Source organism: Tenrec ecaudatus, chromosome 16, assembly GCF_050624435.1.
Source record: "Tenrec ecaudatus isolate mTenEca1 chromosome 16, mTenEca1.hap1, whole genome shotgun sequence".
In the NCBI taxonomy this organism is placed as follows: domain Eukaryota; kingdom Metazoa; phylum Chordata; class Mammalia; order Afrosoricida; family Tenrecidae; genus Tenrec; species Tenrec ecaudatus.
In genome coordinates, this window is record NC_134545.1 from 72,282,248 (window position 1) to 72,303,640 (window position 21,393).

At 40.8% G+C, this 21,393-nt stretch overlaps 1 protein-coding gene across 2 annotated transcripts in view; it reads right to left on the bottom strand.

Annotated features, from left to right (window-relative positions):
* The window catches only part of ATAD1 (ATPase family AAA domain containing 1), a 46,460-nt gene extending 25,274 nt beyond the window's left edge, over positions 1 to 21,186 (bottom strand). Inside the window, exons 1-4 of one of the 2 annotated variants that reach the window (XM_075534777.1) lie at positions 20,965 to 21,186; positions 13,884 to 14,058; positions 8,394 to 8,492; positions 5,732 to 5,852 (exon numbers count right to left, since the gene is read on the bottom strand). In XM_075534777.1, the coding sequence (XP_075390892.1) occupies positions 5,732 to 5,852; positions 8,394 to 8,492; positions 13,884 to 14,045 (382 nt within the window). In that variant the 5' untranslated portion in view covers positions 14,046 to 14,058; positions 20,965 to 21,186. Of the gene's footprint in view, positions 1 to 5,731; positions 5,853 to 8,393; positions 8,493 to 13,883; positions 14,059 to 20,667; positions 20,827 to 20,964 lie in introns of those variants that run through there. The other variant, XM_075534776.1, reaches the window with a different exon arrangement.
* Between the last annotated feature and the right edge of the window lie 207 nt (positions 21,187 to 21,393).

Consider the following 21,393-nt stretch of genomic DNA (forward strand, 5'->3'; position numbering starts at 1 on the left):
TATCTAAAACTAAACTTTTCTAAAGCCAACTTTCTTTTAAGTTTAAATCCAGAAACTCTGCAAGTATTTGTTAATTATTTCTGAGTATTATTTGCAATTTTCAATTAAGTTCATTCAAGTGCTTAAAATTTAGACAAAGCAGATATAATCTGAAGCTTCTCTAACACTTCTTTTAAATGACTCAAGTGAAACAAGAAAGCATGTAAGCCTAATCTCATTTAATTCACATGAAGCTGAAAACAAAGGATGACAGCAAAAGCTTAGGATGATTATACTCATCATTTTGATCAATAATTTCATGAGGAATTCAGAACTCCCCTCAAACTCTCATTCTACACACAGGGCTCTTAAAGCTATGAACACAAACACACCTTCAAATTTTGTTGACTTTGCAGCTGCACCACCACCTCGTAAACATATGCAATGTATTTGGTCAGATCCATTTTATTCAATTACCATTTTGAATATTTTATTCCCATCAGCTTAATTCTGTATGCTAATATTTGATTTACATCGACAAAAAGTAAATTAGTTTCCTTTCAAATTCGTTATTGATTAAAAGTATTTCCAAAACTTAAAAAGTCCAAACAGGGAAAACTTTAAATGATATATGAATTATATATTGTATAACTCAAAAAAATTTGAAATACCACATTTTTCATGCAAGCATACGTTTTCCCCCCCGACCACAGCCTCCACCGTCCAGGTCAGCATACTGTGCTAATATTTTGCTTTGTCTTGCAGATTTATTGAATGAGGGTGTGGCTGGACTTCCTGAGGAGGTCCTTCAAGTCCCTAAAATTGGAGTATAAGATGCTAAATTTCCAGGGGGAATTTCTTCCACTTTCATCAGATACTTAAGACAGGAAACGAAACTGTGTTAGAGACAGTGGCTAAATAGTTGGGAAATATAACAAACTTGTAAAATAAGTCCTAGTGGTTTGTGGTAACAGAGATGAAAAGATGTCATAAAATATCATGTTATTAAAGTGTTTGCTTCTTTTGCTTGAGAAGCAAAAGTTTAATTTCCCTGTGAACTGTGTTGCCTTGCTCTGCTCTCCAACATCAGAGGTGTGTGTAAACAGGAAGTGCAGATGTTCTGTATCTTATTATCCAGTTGGGACATCGCTTGTGGCACATCACAGACTGAAAAGTAAGGCGAGTGTGGCCTGGGAGCAGCCTGCATGTGATTTGTCACTGAGAGTGAGTTTATTGGCTTCTGAGTCGGTTACTTCATCACCCCGAGAACAATTTGCGGCTGTTTACATGCACATTGGTTTTTTAAAATCATTTAATTGGGGGCTCGTACAATTCTTATCACAATCTATACGATACATCCATTGTTAAGCACATTTGTACATTTGTTGCCATTATCATTCTCAAAACATTTGCTTTCTACTTGAGCCCTTAATATCGGCTGCTGCTAATAGTTTAAGAGTCTGTGTGTACGTGGGTAGAGTGGAGGGGTGGGAGGTGGAAGGGAATTGGTGGTGTGTGCGTTATTTGCATAAAAATACAGTACATCTAGGAACTATCTCGTTTTTGGATAATGTTTTCAAATAAGTAGCAGAGTTTTCTAAATGCTGTATGTCCCTTCCATAATTTGGTAATTAGAATGCTGACTGAGGGTCTCAATCAAACTCAATGGGTAAGTCAACAAAGCACCTAGAGTAAGACATGAATGATGAGAAAGGAAGTTTCCTAATAGCACTTTAAAGAGCACTTTACTTTCCTAAATTCACTAGCATGAATTTAGTAAAACTGGGAAGTAAAAAAAGCAAAAGTTTTTTCTTGTTCAGCAATCTAAAGGACTTAAATAAAATCATAATAAACCAAATACTTTTTGTTAACGGGAAAATAGAGGGCACTGTTCCAGAAAATACATAAAATTTTGCTTAATTAATAAACCGCATGCTGTTCTGGGAAGTCATCCTCTTTCAGAAACAGAATTACCCACTTCATAAAAATTCACAGGTTATCTGCAAAAATTCATGTTTGAGGTAAAAAAAAAGATATATATGTATATATATGTGTGTGTGTGTGTATATATACACACACACACACACACACCATATTGAATGAAGGGGGAAGTGCAGAGTGGAGACCCAAGGCCCAAGTGTCGGCCAATGGAGATCCCCTCAGAGGGGTTCAGGAGAGGAGATGGGTCAATGAGGGTGCGAGGTAGTACCGATGAAGAACACAGCTTTCCCCTGGGTCCTGGATGCTTCCTCCCCCCAACTACCATGATCCGAATTCTACCTTGCAGGGCTAGATAGGGCAGAGGTTGTACACTGGTGCATATGGGGGCTGGAGGCACAGGGAATCCAGGGTGGATGATACCTTCAGGACCAGGGTGTGAGGGGCGATGCTGGGAGAGCGGAGGGCGAGTGGGTTGGAAAGGGGGAACTGATTACAGGGGTCCACATGTGACCTCCTCCCTGGGAGAGGGACAGCAGAGAAGGTGGGGAGGGAGACTCCGGATAGGGCAAGATATGACAAAATAACGATGTATAAATTACCAAGGGCACATTGGGAGGGGGGAGCGGGGAGGGAGGGGAAAAAAAAAAGAGGGCCTGATGCAAAGGGCTTAAGTGGAGAGCGAATGCTTTGAGAATGATTGGGGCAGGGAATGTATGGATGTGCTTTATACAATTGATGTATGTATATGTATGGATTGTGATAAGAGTTATGTGAGTCCCTAATAAAATGTAAAAAAAGGAAAATAAATAAATAAAATTGCAAATCATAGGTAATATGGGTAGAATTTGCAAATCATAGGTAATGGTAGAATTGTTAATTTTACATTTCAAAAATGTTAAAAATTCAAATGTTATGTCTTTGACTATACTAAAATTATTGTTGAAATTCTTTACAATGTAGATGGTAAATCATGAATTATGATTTTTGTTACATGAAGATGTATTTAACTTCTTGTTACATTAAATATAAAGTTCTTTTTATAATGCATAAGTATCTTGTATTATAATTTAATTACCTTAGATATGTAAATTCACAATGTAGATGGTAGATCATAAATTATGATTTTTATTACATGAAGATGTATTTAACTTTTTCAGTTATATATAGTAAAATGTGTTTTTAATGTGCAAGTATCAGGTACTGTAATTCAATTACCTTAGATATATAAATTAATGTACTCTGATATGGCTGCAAAATCAGATTAGAAGCAATCATACCTTGAACATACTTCATAGCATTCTGATACTTTCCATCTTTTAAAAATCATTTTATTGGGGGCTCATACAACTCTATGACAATCCATATATACATCAATTGTGTAAAGCACATTTGTACATTTTTTGCCCTCATCATTCTCAAAACATTTGCTCTCCACTTAAGTCCTTGGCATCAGCTCATTTTCCCCTCCCTCGTGAACTATGGATAATTCACAAATCATTATTTTGTCATATCTTACACTGTCCGATGTCTCCCTTCAACCACTTTTCTGTTGTCTGTCCCCCAGGGAGGGGATTATATGTAGATCCCTGTAATCAGTTCCCCCTTTCTACCCCACCTTTGCTCCACCCTCCAGGTATCACCACTCTCACCAGTGGTCCTGAAGGGTTTATCTGTCCTGGATTCCCTGTGTTTCCAGTTCCTATCTTTAACAGTGTACATTCTTTGGTCTAGCCAGATTTGTAAGGTAGAATTGGAATCATGATAATCAGGGGAGGAGACATTTAAGAACTAGAGGAAAGTTGTATGTTTCATCAGTGCTGTACTACACCCTGACTGGTTTGTCTCCTCCCTGCAACCCTTCTGTAAGGGGATGTCTAGTTGTCCACAGATGGGCTTTGGACCCCCACTCCGCACTACCCCTCATTCTCAATGATACAATTTTTTCCCCCCTTTGATGCCTGATACCTGATCCCTTCAACAACCTGGGATCACATAGGCTGGTGTGCTTCTTCCATGTGGGCTTTGTTGCTTCTGAGCTAGATGGCCACTTGTTTACCTTCAAGCCTTTAAGACCCCAGACACTATCTTTTGATAGCCAGGCACCATCAGTTTTCTTCACATTTGCTTATGCACCCATTTGTCTTCTGCGATCATGTCGGGAAGGTGAGCATCACAGAATGCTAGTTTAATAGAACAAAGTATTCTTGCATTGAGGGAGCACTTGAGTGGAGGCCCAATGTCCTTTTGCTACCTTAATACTAAACCTAAAAATATATTCTCATAGCTCTATCTCCCCCCACCCTCATATTTAAATATATTTACATATGTACATGCCTTTATTTAGACCTCTATAAATGCCCTTTGCAGCCTAGCTCTTTCCTCTATTGCCTTTTACTATTGCCTTTTATTGTCCCACTATCATGCTCAGCCTTCACTGGGGTTTCAGTACTTCCTCTCGGTTACAATACCTTTGATCACGCCCTACCTGGCCACCTATACCCTCCTCACCACTGATTTGGATCACCTGTTGTTCCCTTGTCCCTGGGTTTAACACGACTTCCTTCACCCCCTCCCCTCACTCCCATGTCCCCCCGGAACTTCTATCTTATTTAGACAGACCTGAGGAGATAATAACATGCACATCTAAAGGCTGTAATACACACACACACACACACACACACACACACACAATGTCTAACCTTTGCATTCAGTCTTGATTAGCAATATAAAATCAAACCTGTCTACTTTTGCCAATATATCTAACGGAAGCTTCCACTAGATGGAAATAAATATGCTAAACTGTGAGCACCAAACTAAGACATCTATTTTTCTCATTGTAAATTTTTGTGTAATTAACACTTAAAGCACCTTTATAAGCCTTAAGCAGGGTTGGTATCTTGCATGGACAAGAATAAAACTGTGACAGTTAGGAGCAATCTTAATTCCTTAGTTTGAAGGTTTTCAAAAATAATTATCACCTAAGAGCAAGAAAGCTTCACTCAAAGGCAATTTTCTGAAAAGAATCACTGTAATTTAAAAATAATTAAGGTCACTGGGGGGTGGGGAACCTCACCACAATTGAAAGACATCAAAAAGAAGTTTTACCTTGAAAAGTTTTAAAAAAGTAGCTTCATATTTTTACCTCACAATCCATAATTCAATTAGATCAAGCATAATTGTACAATTGTTGCCACTATCATTTTCAAAACATCTTTCTTCTTGAACTCTTTGATATCAGCTCCCCTTTATCCCCTCCCTCTCCCACCCTATCCCTCAGGAACCCTTATTATTACATATTATAATTGCTGTATCTTAACCCCATGCAATTCACCCACAATTCTACTGTTCAACACTGCTATCAGTTCCTCCATCCCCCACTTCCGTTACTGTTTCTGAACAGTTTAATCTATCTTGGCTATCACGCATCGAACAAGCTTAATTATATAAATGAACATACGTCAGTCTAACAAGATTGAGGTAAAACTAAGGCCATAATAGTAAGGGGAGGAGACATTAAAGAACTAGAGGATAGTTAAGTGGCTATATCATCCCTTCTGTGAGAGACTTTCCAATGATCTCACAACACAATTTTCATTACTTGAAAGTAATAGAAATATACTTGAAATAAAGGGGTTGATATGTAAATTTGTGAAAGTGAAGAATAATCTATTATTTTTATAACCACTACCTAGAAGTCATAGATCATGGTATTCTTTTGGAAATCCAGTTTCACAAAAACCAGTTCCATAATGGAAAGTTTCAGTGTTTGTAAGACTTTAGGTTCTTTAGCACATTTAAACTTTTGCCATACCTTTCGGAGGCTGCAGAAGCCTGGAATTCTCAAACAGATGCTTCTTTTTGATAGGTAAAATGACCGTGTCTTTCAGATCTGTAATGACATCATCTAAACCTGCTATGTCACTCCAAGTAACCTGGTAAAATGTAAGGTCGACATGAATTTCAACATTAATGCATTCTCAAGTGAAAATAAATAAGTTCCAGAGACTCGCAACACCTTAGCCAGATTATTTCATTTTAATAATAAAAGTACTAAAATACTTAATAACATGGGTGGGAAACATCTAATAGCAATAAAATTAATAAACTGCTATGAAACTGGAAAAATTCTCTTTTTTTAAACCTTGACACTCTAAACCAGCTGTTCTCAACCTGGGGGGTCGCGACCCCTTTGGGGAGGTCAAACAATTTTTTCACAGGGGTCGCCCAACTCATCACAGTAGCAACACGACAGTGATGAAGTAGCAACAACAATCATGGTCTGGTTGGGGGTCAGCAGAACATGAAGATGGGATGAAAGGGCCTCTAAAAATGATCAATTTCTACACTGCCGCAGCCAAGGGTTCACACACAGAGACAGTAGTCAGAGGCAGTAGTTTACAGATTTACCTTCTTTACAATTTAACATAAAGAATGATAAAAGTGGGAGGGTACAAACCAGTAGCAATTCTTTAAAAAACTATAACCTTACTTTTACTCTAGCTGCCACGAAACACTGGGCCTGTTAGTACAGACTTACTCAGCTGTGTGGGCCTCAAGAAGGGGACTTTATAAATGTATGAATCAATTAGAAAGGGAGATTTATAAATTTAAGTTGGGTATATCACATTTCTATTTACTCGGTTATGTCAACATACTATTAGAGTATCAAGTAAGTAAATATATAATTGCAGTGACAAAGTTACAAATGGTCCTAGTTTACAAATCACAACAATCTGATCTCAAAATAACCCTTATAAAGTCTATCAATTATGCTATTCCTAGATTACACATGAAGGAACTTAGGTTCAAAAAGGAAATCAATTGTCAAAGCAGTAATTGGAAAAATTGATGCCCCAAATCCTATGCTCTGTCTACCATACTATAGGGAACTATAAATTGAAACTCCATGAAGCAAGTATTCACCTGACTTATAAGCGAAATGTGTAATATGCTGCAAAGGGAACCATAAGAGTTTTGCCAAACAAATGTGTACAGAAAAAGATGTAACATGCAAGGACTGATACTATCTTTAGACAGGGCCCCACCCTATTTTCTTTCTTTTTTTAAAAAGTGATAATAGGTTGCCCAATTTCCTTCAAATTCTACCTAGAGTGGTCTTTGGAGGGTGTCTGGGAACATCCATGTACGGAGAGTGTCCACCACTCCCAGATAAGAGTAGCTCATTGTGCTTCACCAGTGCCAACAACAGTTTGTGCTGGACACCTGCTTTCTTTTCCAAGAGTCTAAGACTTGGGTATATATGAGGGGGTACCCCCAAAACAAGCAGAGCTTTCGTAGTATGCAATTCCCCCAACTAGGTGAGCACGGAGCAACTCGCTCTGAGTTAGGGCACCCAGAGGAATAGCCTAGGAAGTTGCTCTCTGCTCACAGTGAATTATTTCATAAAAATAGTTTTGCTCGAACCTCTTTTTTTGTGATGGCCGATTTAAGAGAAGAGCGTGTGGCTGTGAAATTTTGTTTCCTGCTAGGGAAAAATGCTGCAGATTTATGATGTTGAACACAGCTTACAGGACAGCACTATAGGAAAAACTCAAGTGTATGAGTGGTTTTCTCGTTTCAAAAAAGAAATGTTGATTGTCTGACAAACCTCATTCTGGATATCCCTCAACTTCCCAAATGGACAAAAATGTCAACCCATAGTGCGTTTGGAGTTCAATGCACCAGGTCAGACTGTTAAAAGTTTTCTATTTAGAGGTTGTGAAAAGATTACGTTAACAGTGTGTGCCCAAGAAAGGCCTGATTTGTGGCAGACGGGGGACTGGTTTTGCCACCACAATGCACCTACTCACATGCAGCCACTTCAAAGTGAGTCAGTTTTGGGTAAAAAACCAACATGCCTCTCTTTGCCTAATGCATCTTACTCCCCTGACCTTGCTCCGTTGTTTCAGGGAAGGAAGAAGGGCATGAAAGGATAGTGATTTGACTACATAAAAGAGGTGAAGAAACGAGGGAGATGCTGTCAGCCATCCGACCAGATGAATTTGGAAAATGTTTCCAAGAATGAAATTGCGTATGTATTAAGGGTCATGGTGAGTACCTTAAAGGTGATAAGGTTGTTTTGTAAGAACATTTAAAAGCATAGCTTAGGGGAAATGGTGGGTTTTGGGGGGGTACCCCCTCATACTATGTGACCAGTCCCCAGCTGAATCTATCGTGAGCTTCCTTGTAGACAACATCCCACACTTGTCACACCTAACTGCTGGAAGAATTAAGTGCATCCTGTGTGAGTCACTGGGAAAGCACTTTGGGAAACTTCTGTCAGAATTCCTCCAACTACACACTTTTCCCTTTGCTGATTTTGTTTTGGTTCCTTTGCTCTAACAAAGTTTATAGATCACTATTTGCTCAGTTCTGTGACTCTACCTTATAAATCACGGAGCCAGGGCACTTTTGTAGGGACCCTTGACTTAAAATGCTAGACAAAAAGAATCCTTAAGATGAAAGATACGTACGTGCATGTTCAGAGGGTCTACTAGATGAGCAGCAATACTCATTTCATATTCTGAAAGCTTCACATTTTTCACACCAATTTGCTTCATTAGTTTCTCTGCCTAGTAGAAAAAATAAACAGAAAACTTCCTTTAGTTTGATACTTAGATATAGGCACTTCAAAGATTATCTGTCAAGTCTAACGCACAAAGAACAGTCATGCAAGAATTTTCCAAGGCTCTTCTAGGCCTCTTGACCTTAGCCTTCCCTATTCTGAGGCTCCCACTCTAAAGAAACCAAGGCAATTAAAGCCAGCTCTTGGGAGATGAGAAAATAGGATACGTGATTGAAAAGATATGTTTAGGGCCTCCCAATGCTCCAGTGAGACTCTAAGGTCCAGCTTGATTTCGCTCTCCTAGTAGAATTATCACGACAGATGCAAGTGAAACCTCAAGATGAAAGACTAAGGTGTTAAGGATACCGTGAAATATACAATTGCAGGGGTCTCTCTTCCTCATATTAACAGAGTATTCAAGACACAGCCCCAACTTCCTTCAAACTACCTGAGTATATAGTTAAATATATTTTCAGACTAACAAAATACTTTCAAATTGTTCTAACATGTCATCCCTTGTCATGGGTAGGTCAGTTAAAGTCAACTCCTAGGGCTAAGTGACCAGAGACAGGAAAGCCAGTCTGATTGAGTATATACTAATCTTAGCTTGGATCTATTGTGACCTATACAATGACACAAAAGTTTCCATGAAAATAAAAATATGACAAAACTTACTGAACACAGCAAATAGTATAAGCACGACAGATTCAAATTTCAATTAAATTTTTGGAAATGAAAGTACTCTATTTACCTAATATTCTGTCATTACATTTTTCTGAAATATTTTTATCAAAAAATAAGTATTAGGGGTAGTACTACCATAAAACTAGATTAACATCACACAGCATATTAGCTATAACTTGTATGAGATTAGGATAAATGTGTTGATCATAGGGTCATATCCTAGCAACATTTTTTTGTATAGAGCTATGAGCCAAACAGAAGTTGAGGTGGCACTGTCAGTTAGGTGTTTGCCTGCTAACTACAAGGCTGGCAGTTCAAATCCACTAGCCCCTCCCAACAGAAAAAGGAGGGCTGTCTGTTCCCAGAAAGATCTGCAATCTCAAAAAAGAAAGAAAGAAAAGATTTGTTGTCTCAGAAGCCCGCAAGGAGCAGCTCGACTCTGCTCCGGAGCTGCCACAAGGTGGAGCTGACACGATGACAGTGGCTTGAGTTTGTTTAATTGAACAAAAATAAGGAAATAAATACAATTATGGACCATAGCGCTTTTCTACTGTCCCACCCATTCATAAAATTGTTTAAATTGTCTTGAAATCTTTTCTTACTCTTCGGCTATGCGAAATATCCTAAACTGATTTGTATTTCACCATGATGGTTGTGAACAGCTAGCCTTGTGGCAGCTAACAGGCCACTCATAACTCACTATGCCATCAAGTGTCCCCTTCTAGCACAGCCATGCAAATGAGGTGTAGTTCTTCTTTTCCAGATGCATCTGTATGTTCTTTGGACTCTGAGATGCCTGTGCTCTGAACCTCCTACATCCAGGGTAAGCAAGCTGTGACCCCAGAAGTGTGGCAGAAAGAAGAACCAGAGCTTCCCAGAATAAAGCAAAGCTGAGTGCTCTTAGGCAAGAGACTTCCTTGCAGAGTGAAGCACTGAGCACCTCTAGGCTGATGCTGATGACTGAGTGGCAGAGGGTGCCTTGGACATTTATTATCAGTGCTAAAAATGCTCAGAGAAGGAGCTAACAGGTCATGTGGCTAGGAGAGGTGTGCCTATAGGCACTGCTGAGAAGAGGCGGTCCTGACTGGAAGACCTATGTACGTCCTGGGCATTTCTAAATCTGAATTGCAACCTGTTAACTTCCCTAATAAACCTCATGATCTTAAGTACTGTCTATAAAAGAAAATGGGGGAAGACGCTGACAGCATTATATAATTTACATTCCCGTCAGCATTATGCATGTTATTGTTGTTGTTCCATATGCTTGTTGACAATGGACTTCAAAACTACTATGGGGTATCTCTTACCAGCCTCTGTCCATCACCAATAAACTGGAAAGGCTGAGAAAAGGAAAAGTAGAGCTATGTTTCCTGACTTTAGACTGAGGCCTCTTTATCAGACATTTAGTGCCTTGACTCTACCTCAAAGCCTCCCTAGTTACATAAATCCTTTAGCCCAACCTGACTAGTCTATTTACATTTCCTTTAACAGATCTTGTTATCCTTTATCTACTTTAACTTCCCTTTGATGTTTACTCTTTTATTGTATTATTTTATTGTGTTGTTTGCCAGGTCAGTTCTGGCTCATAGCGACACTATGTACAACAGCAACCCTATGTATACAATCTTGAGCCACCTTCAAAATTGTTGCTTGAGCCCACTGTTGCAAGACATAGTCAACTCATCTCCGTGAAGGTTTTCCATTCTCCTGACACTTTGCAAAGCACCACGCATGATGTCCTTCTCCAGAGACTGGTCCCTCATGATAATACACACAAAGTATGTGTGACAAAGTCTTGCCAACTTTGCTTCTAAGAGGCTATCTGGCTGTACTTCTTCCAACAACGATTTGTTCCTTCTTCTGACTTCCCATGTTATATTTTATATTCTTTACCAACGCCACAATTCAACTGTTCTTCAAGCTTCCCTATTCCCTGTCCAGCTTTCACATGTATATGAGGCTTAGGAACACATGACATGGGTCAGGTGTGCCTTAGCTCTCATCTTCGCTCTTTAACTCTTGAAACAGGTCTTTTGCAGTTAGTAGATTAGCCCAATTCAACATCCTGATTTTTTGACTGTTGCTTCCATGAGAATTGATGGTGAGTCCAAGTAAATGAAATCTTTTAACAACGTCAATATTTTCTCCACTTAACATGTTGTAAAAACAACAACCAAAAAACCACGTTGTCTACTTGCCCAGTTGTGAGAATTGCGTCTTCATTACATTGACTTCCAATCTATACTGAAAGGTGCAGTTTTTCCTCCTCACCAGCAAGTGTCTCCAAGTCCTCCTGCTTTCAGCAAGCAAGCTGGCTTCATCTGTGTGGCGCAGGCTTGACAGGAGCCTTCCTCCAATTCTCAAGTGTTCTTCCTCACAGTCTGCTCACCAACCAGACGGACTAAGCATGACACACAGATACAACCCCGATGGTCAACTTTTGTGATATTAAACCATGTTGTATCCCTTTGTTCTTTCTCATGGCCAATCCTTGGTCGATATACTGGTTATACATAAGCACAATGAAATAAGTGGTTTAGAATTACCATTTTGAAATATTATCTATAGTTCATTATGATCCACACAATAAAATGCCTTTCCACAGTCAATAGAATAAGCAATGATGTCCTTTGTTTTAGATCCTATTCTGAATTCAGTTTGAACTTTTGTAAGTTTCCTGTGAATGTACAGTTACAACTGTCTTTTAATTATCTTCAGCATAACTTCACTTGCACGTGACATGAATAATTATTGGTAATTTCCTCATTCTGTTGGGTCCTCTTTCTTTGGAACGAGCACAAGTATAGATCTCTTCCAGTTGGCTGTCCAAGAAGCTGTCTTCAAATTCCTTAGTTCGTGATTCCGGTGGTGTATTTCAAACGGAATTCCGTCAACTCGCGAAGACTTGGTTTTTACTGATGCCTTCAGCGCAGCTTGGAAGTCATACTTTAGAGTCATTGATTCTTGAAATGGCTGAACATTAACCAATTCTTTTGGGTAGTGACTCTTGTATTTCTTGACTCTTGTATTTCTACCTGTGTCTTTTTGACATGTCCTACATTGTTCAATATTGCACCTCAAGGCTTGAGTTTTTTCTTCAGCTCTTTCAGCTTGAGAAATGAAGGGCATATTTTTCCTTTTTGGCTTTCTAATTCCATGTTTTTGTACATTTCATCATAGTACTTTGTCTTCTCGAGCTACTCTCTGAAATTTTCTATTCAGCTTTTTAACTTCATCATTTCTTCCTTTAACTTTCACTACTTTAAATCATCCTAAGAGTTAAGACCACATTATCCTAACAAAGAATTGCTTTGCTGCAGTACTTCAGATGTAGGGTAGAGACACCTTCTCTTTCCACCTTCTTTTGCCAATTCAGACACCAACCATCCCTCCCACAGCACTCTCTACTTCTCTCCTGAGCTGAATAATCTATTACAATAGTCACAGTAAACTTACAGATACTCCTAATTATGGGGCTTCTTAGGGAAGTAAGAGGTTACAGTGCAGGATCAGGAAGGACGTGGATGCAATTCAAACGTATCAGGACACAGTTCTTCAATTAGGACAGCGGTGGCTCAGCTGTGCCCTCAAGCGTGCCTCTCTCCTGGTCACTCACAGAGCCTCTGTCCTGCGATGGCAAGCATTACAAAGCTCTTCAGCTCCATCAGACTAAGCCCGGAGACACTGCCTTTCAGCAAGAAGCCTCCTCCTCTAAGGCATTCAGCTTCCTCACACTGTGGGTGGATGCTCTCACTCGCTCGGTTAGCCCTGTGGACTGGGAAGTTCACAACCCTATTCTACATTATCAGCTCTCTCCTGGTTCTCCCGTGCCATTTCTCTGCCACAGCTTCCCACTGTCTCCAGTAATAGAGCTGTCTGTCTGTTTTCAGGGCCAGAAGGTCCTCAGTGCAAAGACCTGTATCCAAAGGATATGCTTGGCTACTGGGTCTTCTTGGTAGTGCTGTCTCCCCGTCTCACTCTGTGGAACTGCCTCTTTTAAACCTTGTGGGATGGCAAAACTGATCAATCCTCTACACGGATCTACTTCTCTATGTGCACAGTCCACCCCTACAAGGTTCTATGCACCTTATCTTCATTATTAGTAAGCTATTCAATCTCCTTGGTGGGCCATACACACCTTATTTGCATATTCTACCCAATCTTTTGTGGGAGTTAAAGACCATAGCTAGCAAGGCCATATCCTAGTTAATTCACTACACTGCATATAAAGGCCTAAATAAATATATCATCCTAATAGAGAAATAACCACAAGAGCCAGTAAATGAAGGAATACATATAAAACTTACATTAGTAATTAATAGTATTTTTAGTAATTGCTTAATTTTTAGCTTAGTTTCCAAGTTTTATCTAAGACTAACAACTTTCTCAGGGCTCTCCATAATTTAAATGCCATGCAAAGTAAACTATATAGTGAAAATATATTTTTTTAACTGTTGAAAAATTGTACCTCGTTTCACTCACCTATATAGGCTAACAAAATAGTCTAATAAGGATATTGACACCAAATAATCTTTATACTCTTTATTTTTATTTTACTAGTAAGATGCTTATTACTTTAGAAAAACTTTAATGTGATATACAAGCAGACATTTTTATGTGGACCATAGGAAACTTTGCATTAACTTTTAATCCTATCATATTCTTAGATTCATAGGAATATATTTGAAGATGACTTCAAACATTTCAAACATACCTGTTTTTGAGCTTCCACTTTTTGCTTTCTGGTTGGATCAATTGCATCCACCATCCATTTGATAGTAAAGTATGTCACTGCCCCAAATATTGTCAAACGGAAAATTAAACCAACAACCTCATTGCGACTCAAGGGCCGAGAAAAGGCTTCTGCATGTACCATTTTGGTCTTTAACCTTAAAAACAAGCAGAAATGTCATTAGTTATGATTATACTCATCAAAATCAGGAAACTGGTAGGTAAATTAAACTAGACAAGAAGTACTAATTTTTAATCAGATTCAATAATACCCACTGCGAATGGGAGGGAGGGCAGAGTGGAGCTCCAAAGCCCATCAGTAGTTAATTGGACACCCCTTGTCAGAAGGGCCATAAGAACGAGACAACCCAGTCAGGGTGCAGTACAGCACTGACGAAGCACACACCTTCCTCTAGTTCTGTCATGCTTCCCCGCACCCCCTGCCTACTATCATGACCCCAATTCCATCTTACAGACCAGAGCATGTACACTGGTACAGATAAGAGCTTGCAACACAGGGAATCCAGAGCAGATAAACCCCTCAGGACCGACAAGTGATATCAGGGAGGGGGAAGGGAAAAGGGGGAGGGTTTTAAGGGGGAACCAATCATAATAATCGACATAGGCCCCCCTGCTCCCAGGGGGACTGCAGAAAAGTGGGTGAAAGGAGACAGGAGTTGGTGTAAGACATGAAAAAAAAAAAAGATAAATTATCAAGGAGACATGAGGGAGGAAGAGTATTGGAGGGGGGACTGGGGAAAGAGGGAAAAAACTGAGTAGCTGATACCAAGGGCTCAAGTAGAATGAAAATGTTTTGAAAAAGATGATGGCAACGTATGTACAGATGTGTCTGACACAATGGATATATGTATGGATTGTGATAAGAGCTGTAAGAGTCCTCAAAATAATAGGCACTGCTGCCAAGTTGATTCTGACTCACTCAACATTATATACATTAATAATGCTTGATTTTAATAAGAAATGTATTTTTATTTTTTTGGAAACTATAATTAAACAAACACACTTAACGCATCCTTGGAGCATTTGAAGGGGTAAATCTGATTATTAGTAACTGGAATTTTCAATGAACTTCCCTAAAAACTCTTATAGTTACAGGATAATTCTAATTTTAAATTGTAGTCAATAGTCTTTGAATTACAGTGTTGGCAAAGACTAGTGAATAAAACCATGCATCACAGAGCCCTGGTAGCATAGTGGTTATGCACTGGGCTGATAATCACAAGATCCAAAGTTAGAAACCAGCAGCCACTTTACTCCCATAAAAGTTGCCATCTCAGAACTCACAGGGGCAGTTTCATTTTTTTCCTATGGGGTTACTGAGTTGGCATCAACTTGATGGCTGTGAGTTTTTGAGTTCTGCCGGATGAAAGAACAAATCTGTTTGGAAGCAGTATAGTCAGAGTGCTCCTTGAAGGGGAACACGAGAGATTCCGTCTCATGTTATCAGGAGAGACCAGGCCCTGGAGAAAGAAACCATGCTTGGTAAAGACCCTCAACAAGATGGACTAACACAGAGGCTGCAACGACAGTCTCCGAGATGGCAGCGACTGAGGACAGCACAGGAGGAAGCAGTGTTTCATTCTGAGATAGGCAAGGTCGCTATGAGTTGATACCAATTCTAGTGAACCAAACAATATTTACTCCTCATGGTAGCTTTTGAATAACTGTTTTGGAGTCTAGAAAAACAATGGCTATAACACTAATAATACTGAAGAAAGCCATTCCAACAATGATCGTCCACAAAGGTAATGACAAGAGTTTCTTCTATTTAAGTGTATTTTTAAATCAAATCCAGTGACCTTAATCTCTTTTTCCTTATACTTACTTTTAAAGGTGTCCAAGACCTTCAATTTAAACATGTCATTTTCTCAAAAAGTCAGTGACATTAACATTTTGGGGCCATCTTACTGCTTTCCCCAATTCAATTAAACATTAAGCAATAAACCTTCATTATTTTTGAAGCAAAAATATCCAGCACAAGAAAACACTTATCCAATAAAGAGAAGAAAAGAGCTTCCTTGTGCCTATTTTCACATACATCTCCTGAGCAAGTCTGTCCCCACCAGCTTCGGCTCTCCAGAGCCACCTGCGCGACAGGAGGACCGTGAAAAGAAAGAGAGGAGAGAACTAGGAGGCAAAAGACACTTATAGAGGCATAAATAGAGACACATATGTAAATATATTTATACATAACAATATATAGGGATATAGATCTGTGTACATATATTTATGTTAAGTATTAAGTCATCAGATGGAAACTGAGCCACACTACTCAAGTACTTCCTCAAAACAAGAACACTTTGTTCTAATAACGTGGCAAATCACTGAAGACAAAATGGGTGCATAAGCAAATGTGGTGAAGACAGCTGCTGGAGCCCAGATATTAAAAGATATAGCGTCTGGGGTCTTAAAGGGAAGTGAAACAAGCGGCCATCTAGCTGGGAAGCAACAAAGCCCACACTGAAGCACACCAGCCTATGTGATCCATCAGGAGCTATTGACAGATCAGGTATCAGAAGGCCAAAAACAAGCAATCACATCGATATGAATGACGTGGGCTGGAGTGGAGACCCAAAGCCCATCTGTAGACAATGGCCATTCCCTCACAGAAGGAAGGAACAAGTCAGCCAGGGTGCAGTACAGCACCAATGCAACACATGACATTCCTCTAGTTCTTTAATGCTTCCTCTGCCCTCCTCCACTATTATGACCCCAACTCTACCTTACAAATCCGGCTAGAACAGAGCATGTACACTAGTACAGAAAGGAGCTCTGGACACACGGAATCCAGGATAAACCCCTCAGGTACAGTAATGGAAGTACCGCCCCACCACCCTCCCAGGAAACAACAGAAACTTAAGTGAAGAGAGACAGCGGACGGCTGTATGATATGAAAATAATAGTTCAAATAGAAAGAAAATGTTTTGAAAATGATGATGGCAACAAATTTACAAATGTGCTTGATACAACTGATGGATTGTTTTAAGAGCGGTAAGAGCCAAAAAAAATAAGAACCCCCCCAATAAAATGATTTTTTTAAGCCACTTGTACAAGGCAGTAACTATTCAAGAGAATAAATTGGTTAGGGATGATCTAACTATCAGACCTGGCAGACAGGCTTTCACTTTCAAATGACAACACGGGACTATGCTCAGTGCTATGTATGGTACACAGAGGGGAAGGTAAAAATCAGGTACTGCTATCCATACCCCCTCAAGCTCTGAAATTAGTTTTCTTGTTTCTCATTGGCCCTACACAATTACTGACTGTGTTCCTCTCCTGCTCTCTGGAGCAGTTCTAACAGTGTTTCTGGTCCTAGGTTGCTGTGTGCTGGGCCAGTCAATTCTGACTCCCAGGAACCCTATTCGACAAAGCAGAACTGCCCTAAATCACCACCATGACAGGGACACACTGCCAGCTCTCCTGTCCCTCAGCACAGAGCAGATTCGAATCTCCAATCTTTGGGTTAGCACCAGTACAGCTCCACATCTTAGGATCCTCACTGATCAAGAGAAAAACTCCTCCCTGATCAAAAGCCTCAAAGATGTCCATCGATGGGGTAAATTCCCAATCTTTCATGACTAGCCTAGTCCTGCCACTTTCAAGCATTTTACCTCCTACCCTTTTCCCAGCAGGAACGCTCAAGAGCTATATTGGCATGTGAAAATGCCACAAAATAGAATTTTTCCATGAACTTTTTAAACTCCTCATAGGAATTTTTTTAATTTAGACCTATTACAGTATTATAAGAAATGTCTTGTTGCGTGTTCTTAGTCATTGAACTAATATGACATCCAGTCTCACTATCTAAACCTGCAAATCCTTATCCACAGGATTTATTCTTCTTTGCAACTCTCCCAGAACACAAAAGCAATTCAATAGTTATCTGCTCAGTAGATTAATTGTAAATGCAAAAACTCTCCCATTCAAGCATTCCAATGGAGTAGCTGCCAGACTCTGACTAATGAAAAGCCAAGGGTTCCATCACTTCTCTTCCACTTCTCCATCACTAGGGGCCATACATATCAGTCACAATTATTTCCCTTCAACTTAACTACTTTAGGAGCACAAGTGGTTTAGTGGTGAAGTGTAAGGCTGTGATCCCAAACTTAACTACTTAATTGAAAGCTTTCATTTCTGATGAAGAAACTTTGTCCTATCAAACGCCAAACTCTCTGCCACCAAGTAAATTCTAACACGTAAACACTACAGGGCAGTGTAGACCTGCCCCTGTGTGTTTCGGGCACTAATTCTTTAAGAGAGTAGAAAGTCTTGCCTCTCCCTCACATCGAGTGACTAGTGGTTTTGAACTGCTGACCTCAAAGTTAGCAGCCCAGCAACCACTATGCCACCAGGATTCCTGGAGACCCTATAGGTCCGAGTAGAACTGCCCCTGAGGGTTTCCAAGACTGTAACGTCAGGGGAATAGAAAGCCTCGTCTTTCTCTTGCAGATGGCTGGTGGTTTCAAACTGTTGACCTTGCCAGTAGCAGACCTAACATGTAACCGCTATGCCAGTAGAGCACGGGTCCTCAAGCTTTTTAAACAGGGGGCCAGTTCACTGTCCCTCAGACCGTTGGAGGGCCGGACTATAGTTTTAAAAAAACTATGAACAAATTCCTATGCACAATGCACATATCTTATTTTGAAGTAAAAAAACAAACGGAGCAAAAACACCCAATGGGCTGGATAAATGTGCTCGGCGGGACGCATGTGGCCTACGGGCCAAAGTTTGAGGACCCCTGCAGTAGAGCTCCAGATTTGTCCTAAATGTATTAAATAATTTAACTCACTCAATAAAACACTTTGAACATCTATATATGTGGGAGCATCAAAGAGTTCGTGGAAGAGTGAAATTGAAAAATGGGATATTCCCACAAACATTTTGAAGCCCCCTTTCAACCATTTTAACATCTATTGATTACTGGTGTAACAAAAAATGACTAGCATACAATTATTTTATTCATGGGCACCATAATTTATAAAAGAAAGCCCGCTGCTGGAGTCAATTCAGACACATGCTGCCACTATGAAGGAGTTCCATGACTGTTAACTCTTCATGGGAGCAGACAGACTCATCTTCCTTACCGCAAGGGGCAGACTGAACCACCATGGACCTTGCAACCCAATGCCCAACCCATAGCGAGAAAAATCCAGTTAAAATCTTTCCCTCATTGTAAAAAAAAAAATCAAGGTGTGCGTTCTTCCATTAGCAGGAAGTCCTAAAAATGAGTTATAGGATAGTCTATTTTTCTTAGGAAGTGAGAAGTTGAGTTCTCTAAGTCCTGTTCCAATAGAGTGAATGTGAAAACGCAGTCGGATATGCGTTGTCATTTTCTAAATACAAATCATCTGTTCTGCAAACTAAAGGTTTCATCAGCTCAGCACCTGGTGAGAACTACAAATTCCAAGAAAATACTTTCACTTAGTTTGTGCTGGTGTCGCCAAAACTGCCATCTACTGGATGTTCCCTGAACATCATGAACAATTAAGGGTGTTACCAGTACAACCCAAGAAGGGAACAGTTTTTAATCTTTAAATAGTATCAAAACACAAACCCAAGTCACTCATATATTTTCCTACGCTGAAATTATTAAGTACAATAAGGTGACTTCTAAAATATCCTCCATTTTTCAAAATGGCTTCAAAATCCTGAAATGAAACAGAAACTCCTTTGCATTACGTAACCTGGTACTTTTATTTCACAGCTCCTTGATCACTTCTATGGCACCCACGTGCCAACACTTTAAGGTCTTTACAGCAAAATGAGCATACAGCAAAGGCATACCACCAGGGTGAGTGCATTTCAAGCATGCATAATAAACATCAGAGAACTAAGAAAACAAATACAAATATGTGCACATACAAAAAGGCTTCCCAAAAAAGTTCGGAAATATTGAATTAACAGATAAAGAGATTTTTCCATGAACTTTTTGAAGCCCAGTCACACACAGTGTTATGGGAAACTAAGAAATATTGTAAACTGTCTAATCTAAATATTTAAGTCACTTTCAACCTTGGCGTCTTCCTTTAATACAACACACTCTTAGGAGAAAGGGATAGGTGCACATTGGGAATACTAGTTTGCCATTACTAGAAGTTACACATGCCTAGCACACCTTAATTAAGTACAGGATTATTCGCTAGGGATGCAAGGTGGTTGAGTTTTCACTTTAAAAGGGATCTCCAATGCAGGGGACGAGTCCGGCGGGGAGTGAGGTAAGCGCGCGCAAACGGGTGTTCGTAATAGCTACTTAATGAGCAATTATTGACGGGTGAAAGACTGAGACTACAGGGTTCAAATTATAACACTGCTCTCAATTAACCGGAGTTTCTCAATCCTCAATTTCCCAGACATCGTGATTGTACGAATAAAGTCTATGCCACTGAAAGCCTGCCAATCTTCACAAAGAGCATCACCATCCTCTGCGAAAGCTCTCCGCTTTTGCTCCAGGTGGTAGCTGCACCTGTGCGACAACCAGGCCCAGTTCAGTCCACTGCCTTCGCCAAGGAGCAAGGATCTGGGGCGCCCGAGGCGACTCCGAGGGCTCGCCTACAAAGGTTCCGGCGGGTGTGGTATAATTAATTCTAGGGCAGTGCCACCGGAGACGTAAGGTCTGCCTCGAAGCCATGGCGAGGCCTGGGATGCCCTTGGAGGTTAGTCCGCTCCCCGCTGCGGGTCGCTGGGTGGCGGCACTGAGAGGGGGCGTGGGGAGAGCGCGGGGTGACCTTCCTGAGTCGGCTTACCGGGTCCAGGCCAGTTCATGAGGGTGTTCCGCGGAATTCAGCAACCGCCCCCACGAGACCCCGAGGAGAGCCGCTACTCGGCCCGGGGTAGAGACAAGAGGCGCAGGCAGGAGCTGGAGCTGGAGCCCACTGCCGGCCTGGCACCGGAAGGAAATGCCCCTGGGAGTAAGCGCTTCCGGTAAGTGACCGTGACTCGCACGGCGCATGCGCAATCCACGGCCGCCCGCGCGAAGGCTTCCGGTTTTAGAGCAGGCCGTGGAGCGAGTTCCCTTTCCAGATCCTCGGTCTACAACTTACTGGGTTGAGGCTCTCGGGGAAACCTGTGTGTCTGCGAGCCCGACTTGCCCAGGCTCTGAGGTTAGCTCGTCTCAGAGATCACGTTGGGGACGTCATAGATGGCCGAAGGTCTCCGCTGTACTCCCCTCACAAACGGGGACCCCTCGGAGGGCAAGGAAGCGCCCCGAGCGGTCACTTATCCCCTGCAAATTCCACGGAAGACCGTTAGCCTTCCACCGGTTTCAACCTCAGTAAAATCTCGCTACCGCGGCCGCTCTGTCAGTTAGCCAAATGGCAGCCGCGCCTGGCCGTTCCCGCCCGCACCTCACCTCACCATCTGCCTATCAGTTTCTAGCGTGAGCTCACTGTCCCCCCCCCTTCTCTGCGCTCACAAGCACTTGGGGTGGCGCCTGAACATTCTGCGGCGAAAAGTGTCCGACTAGGACCTCT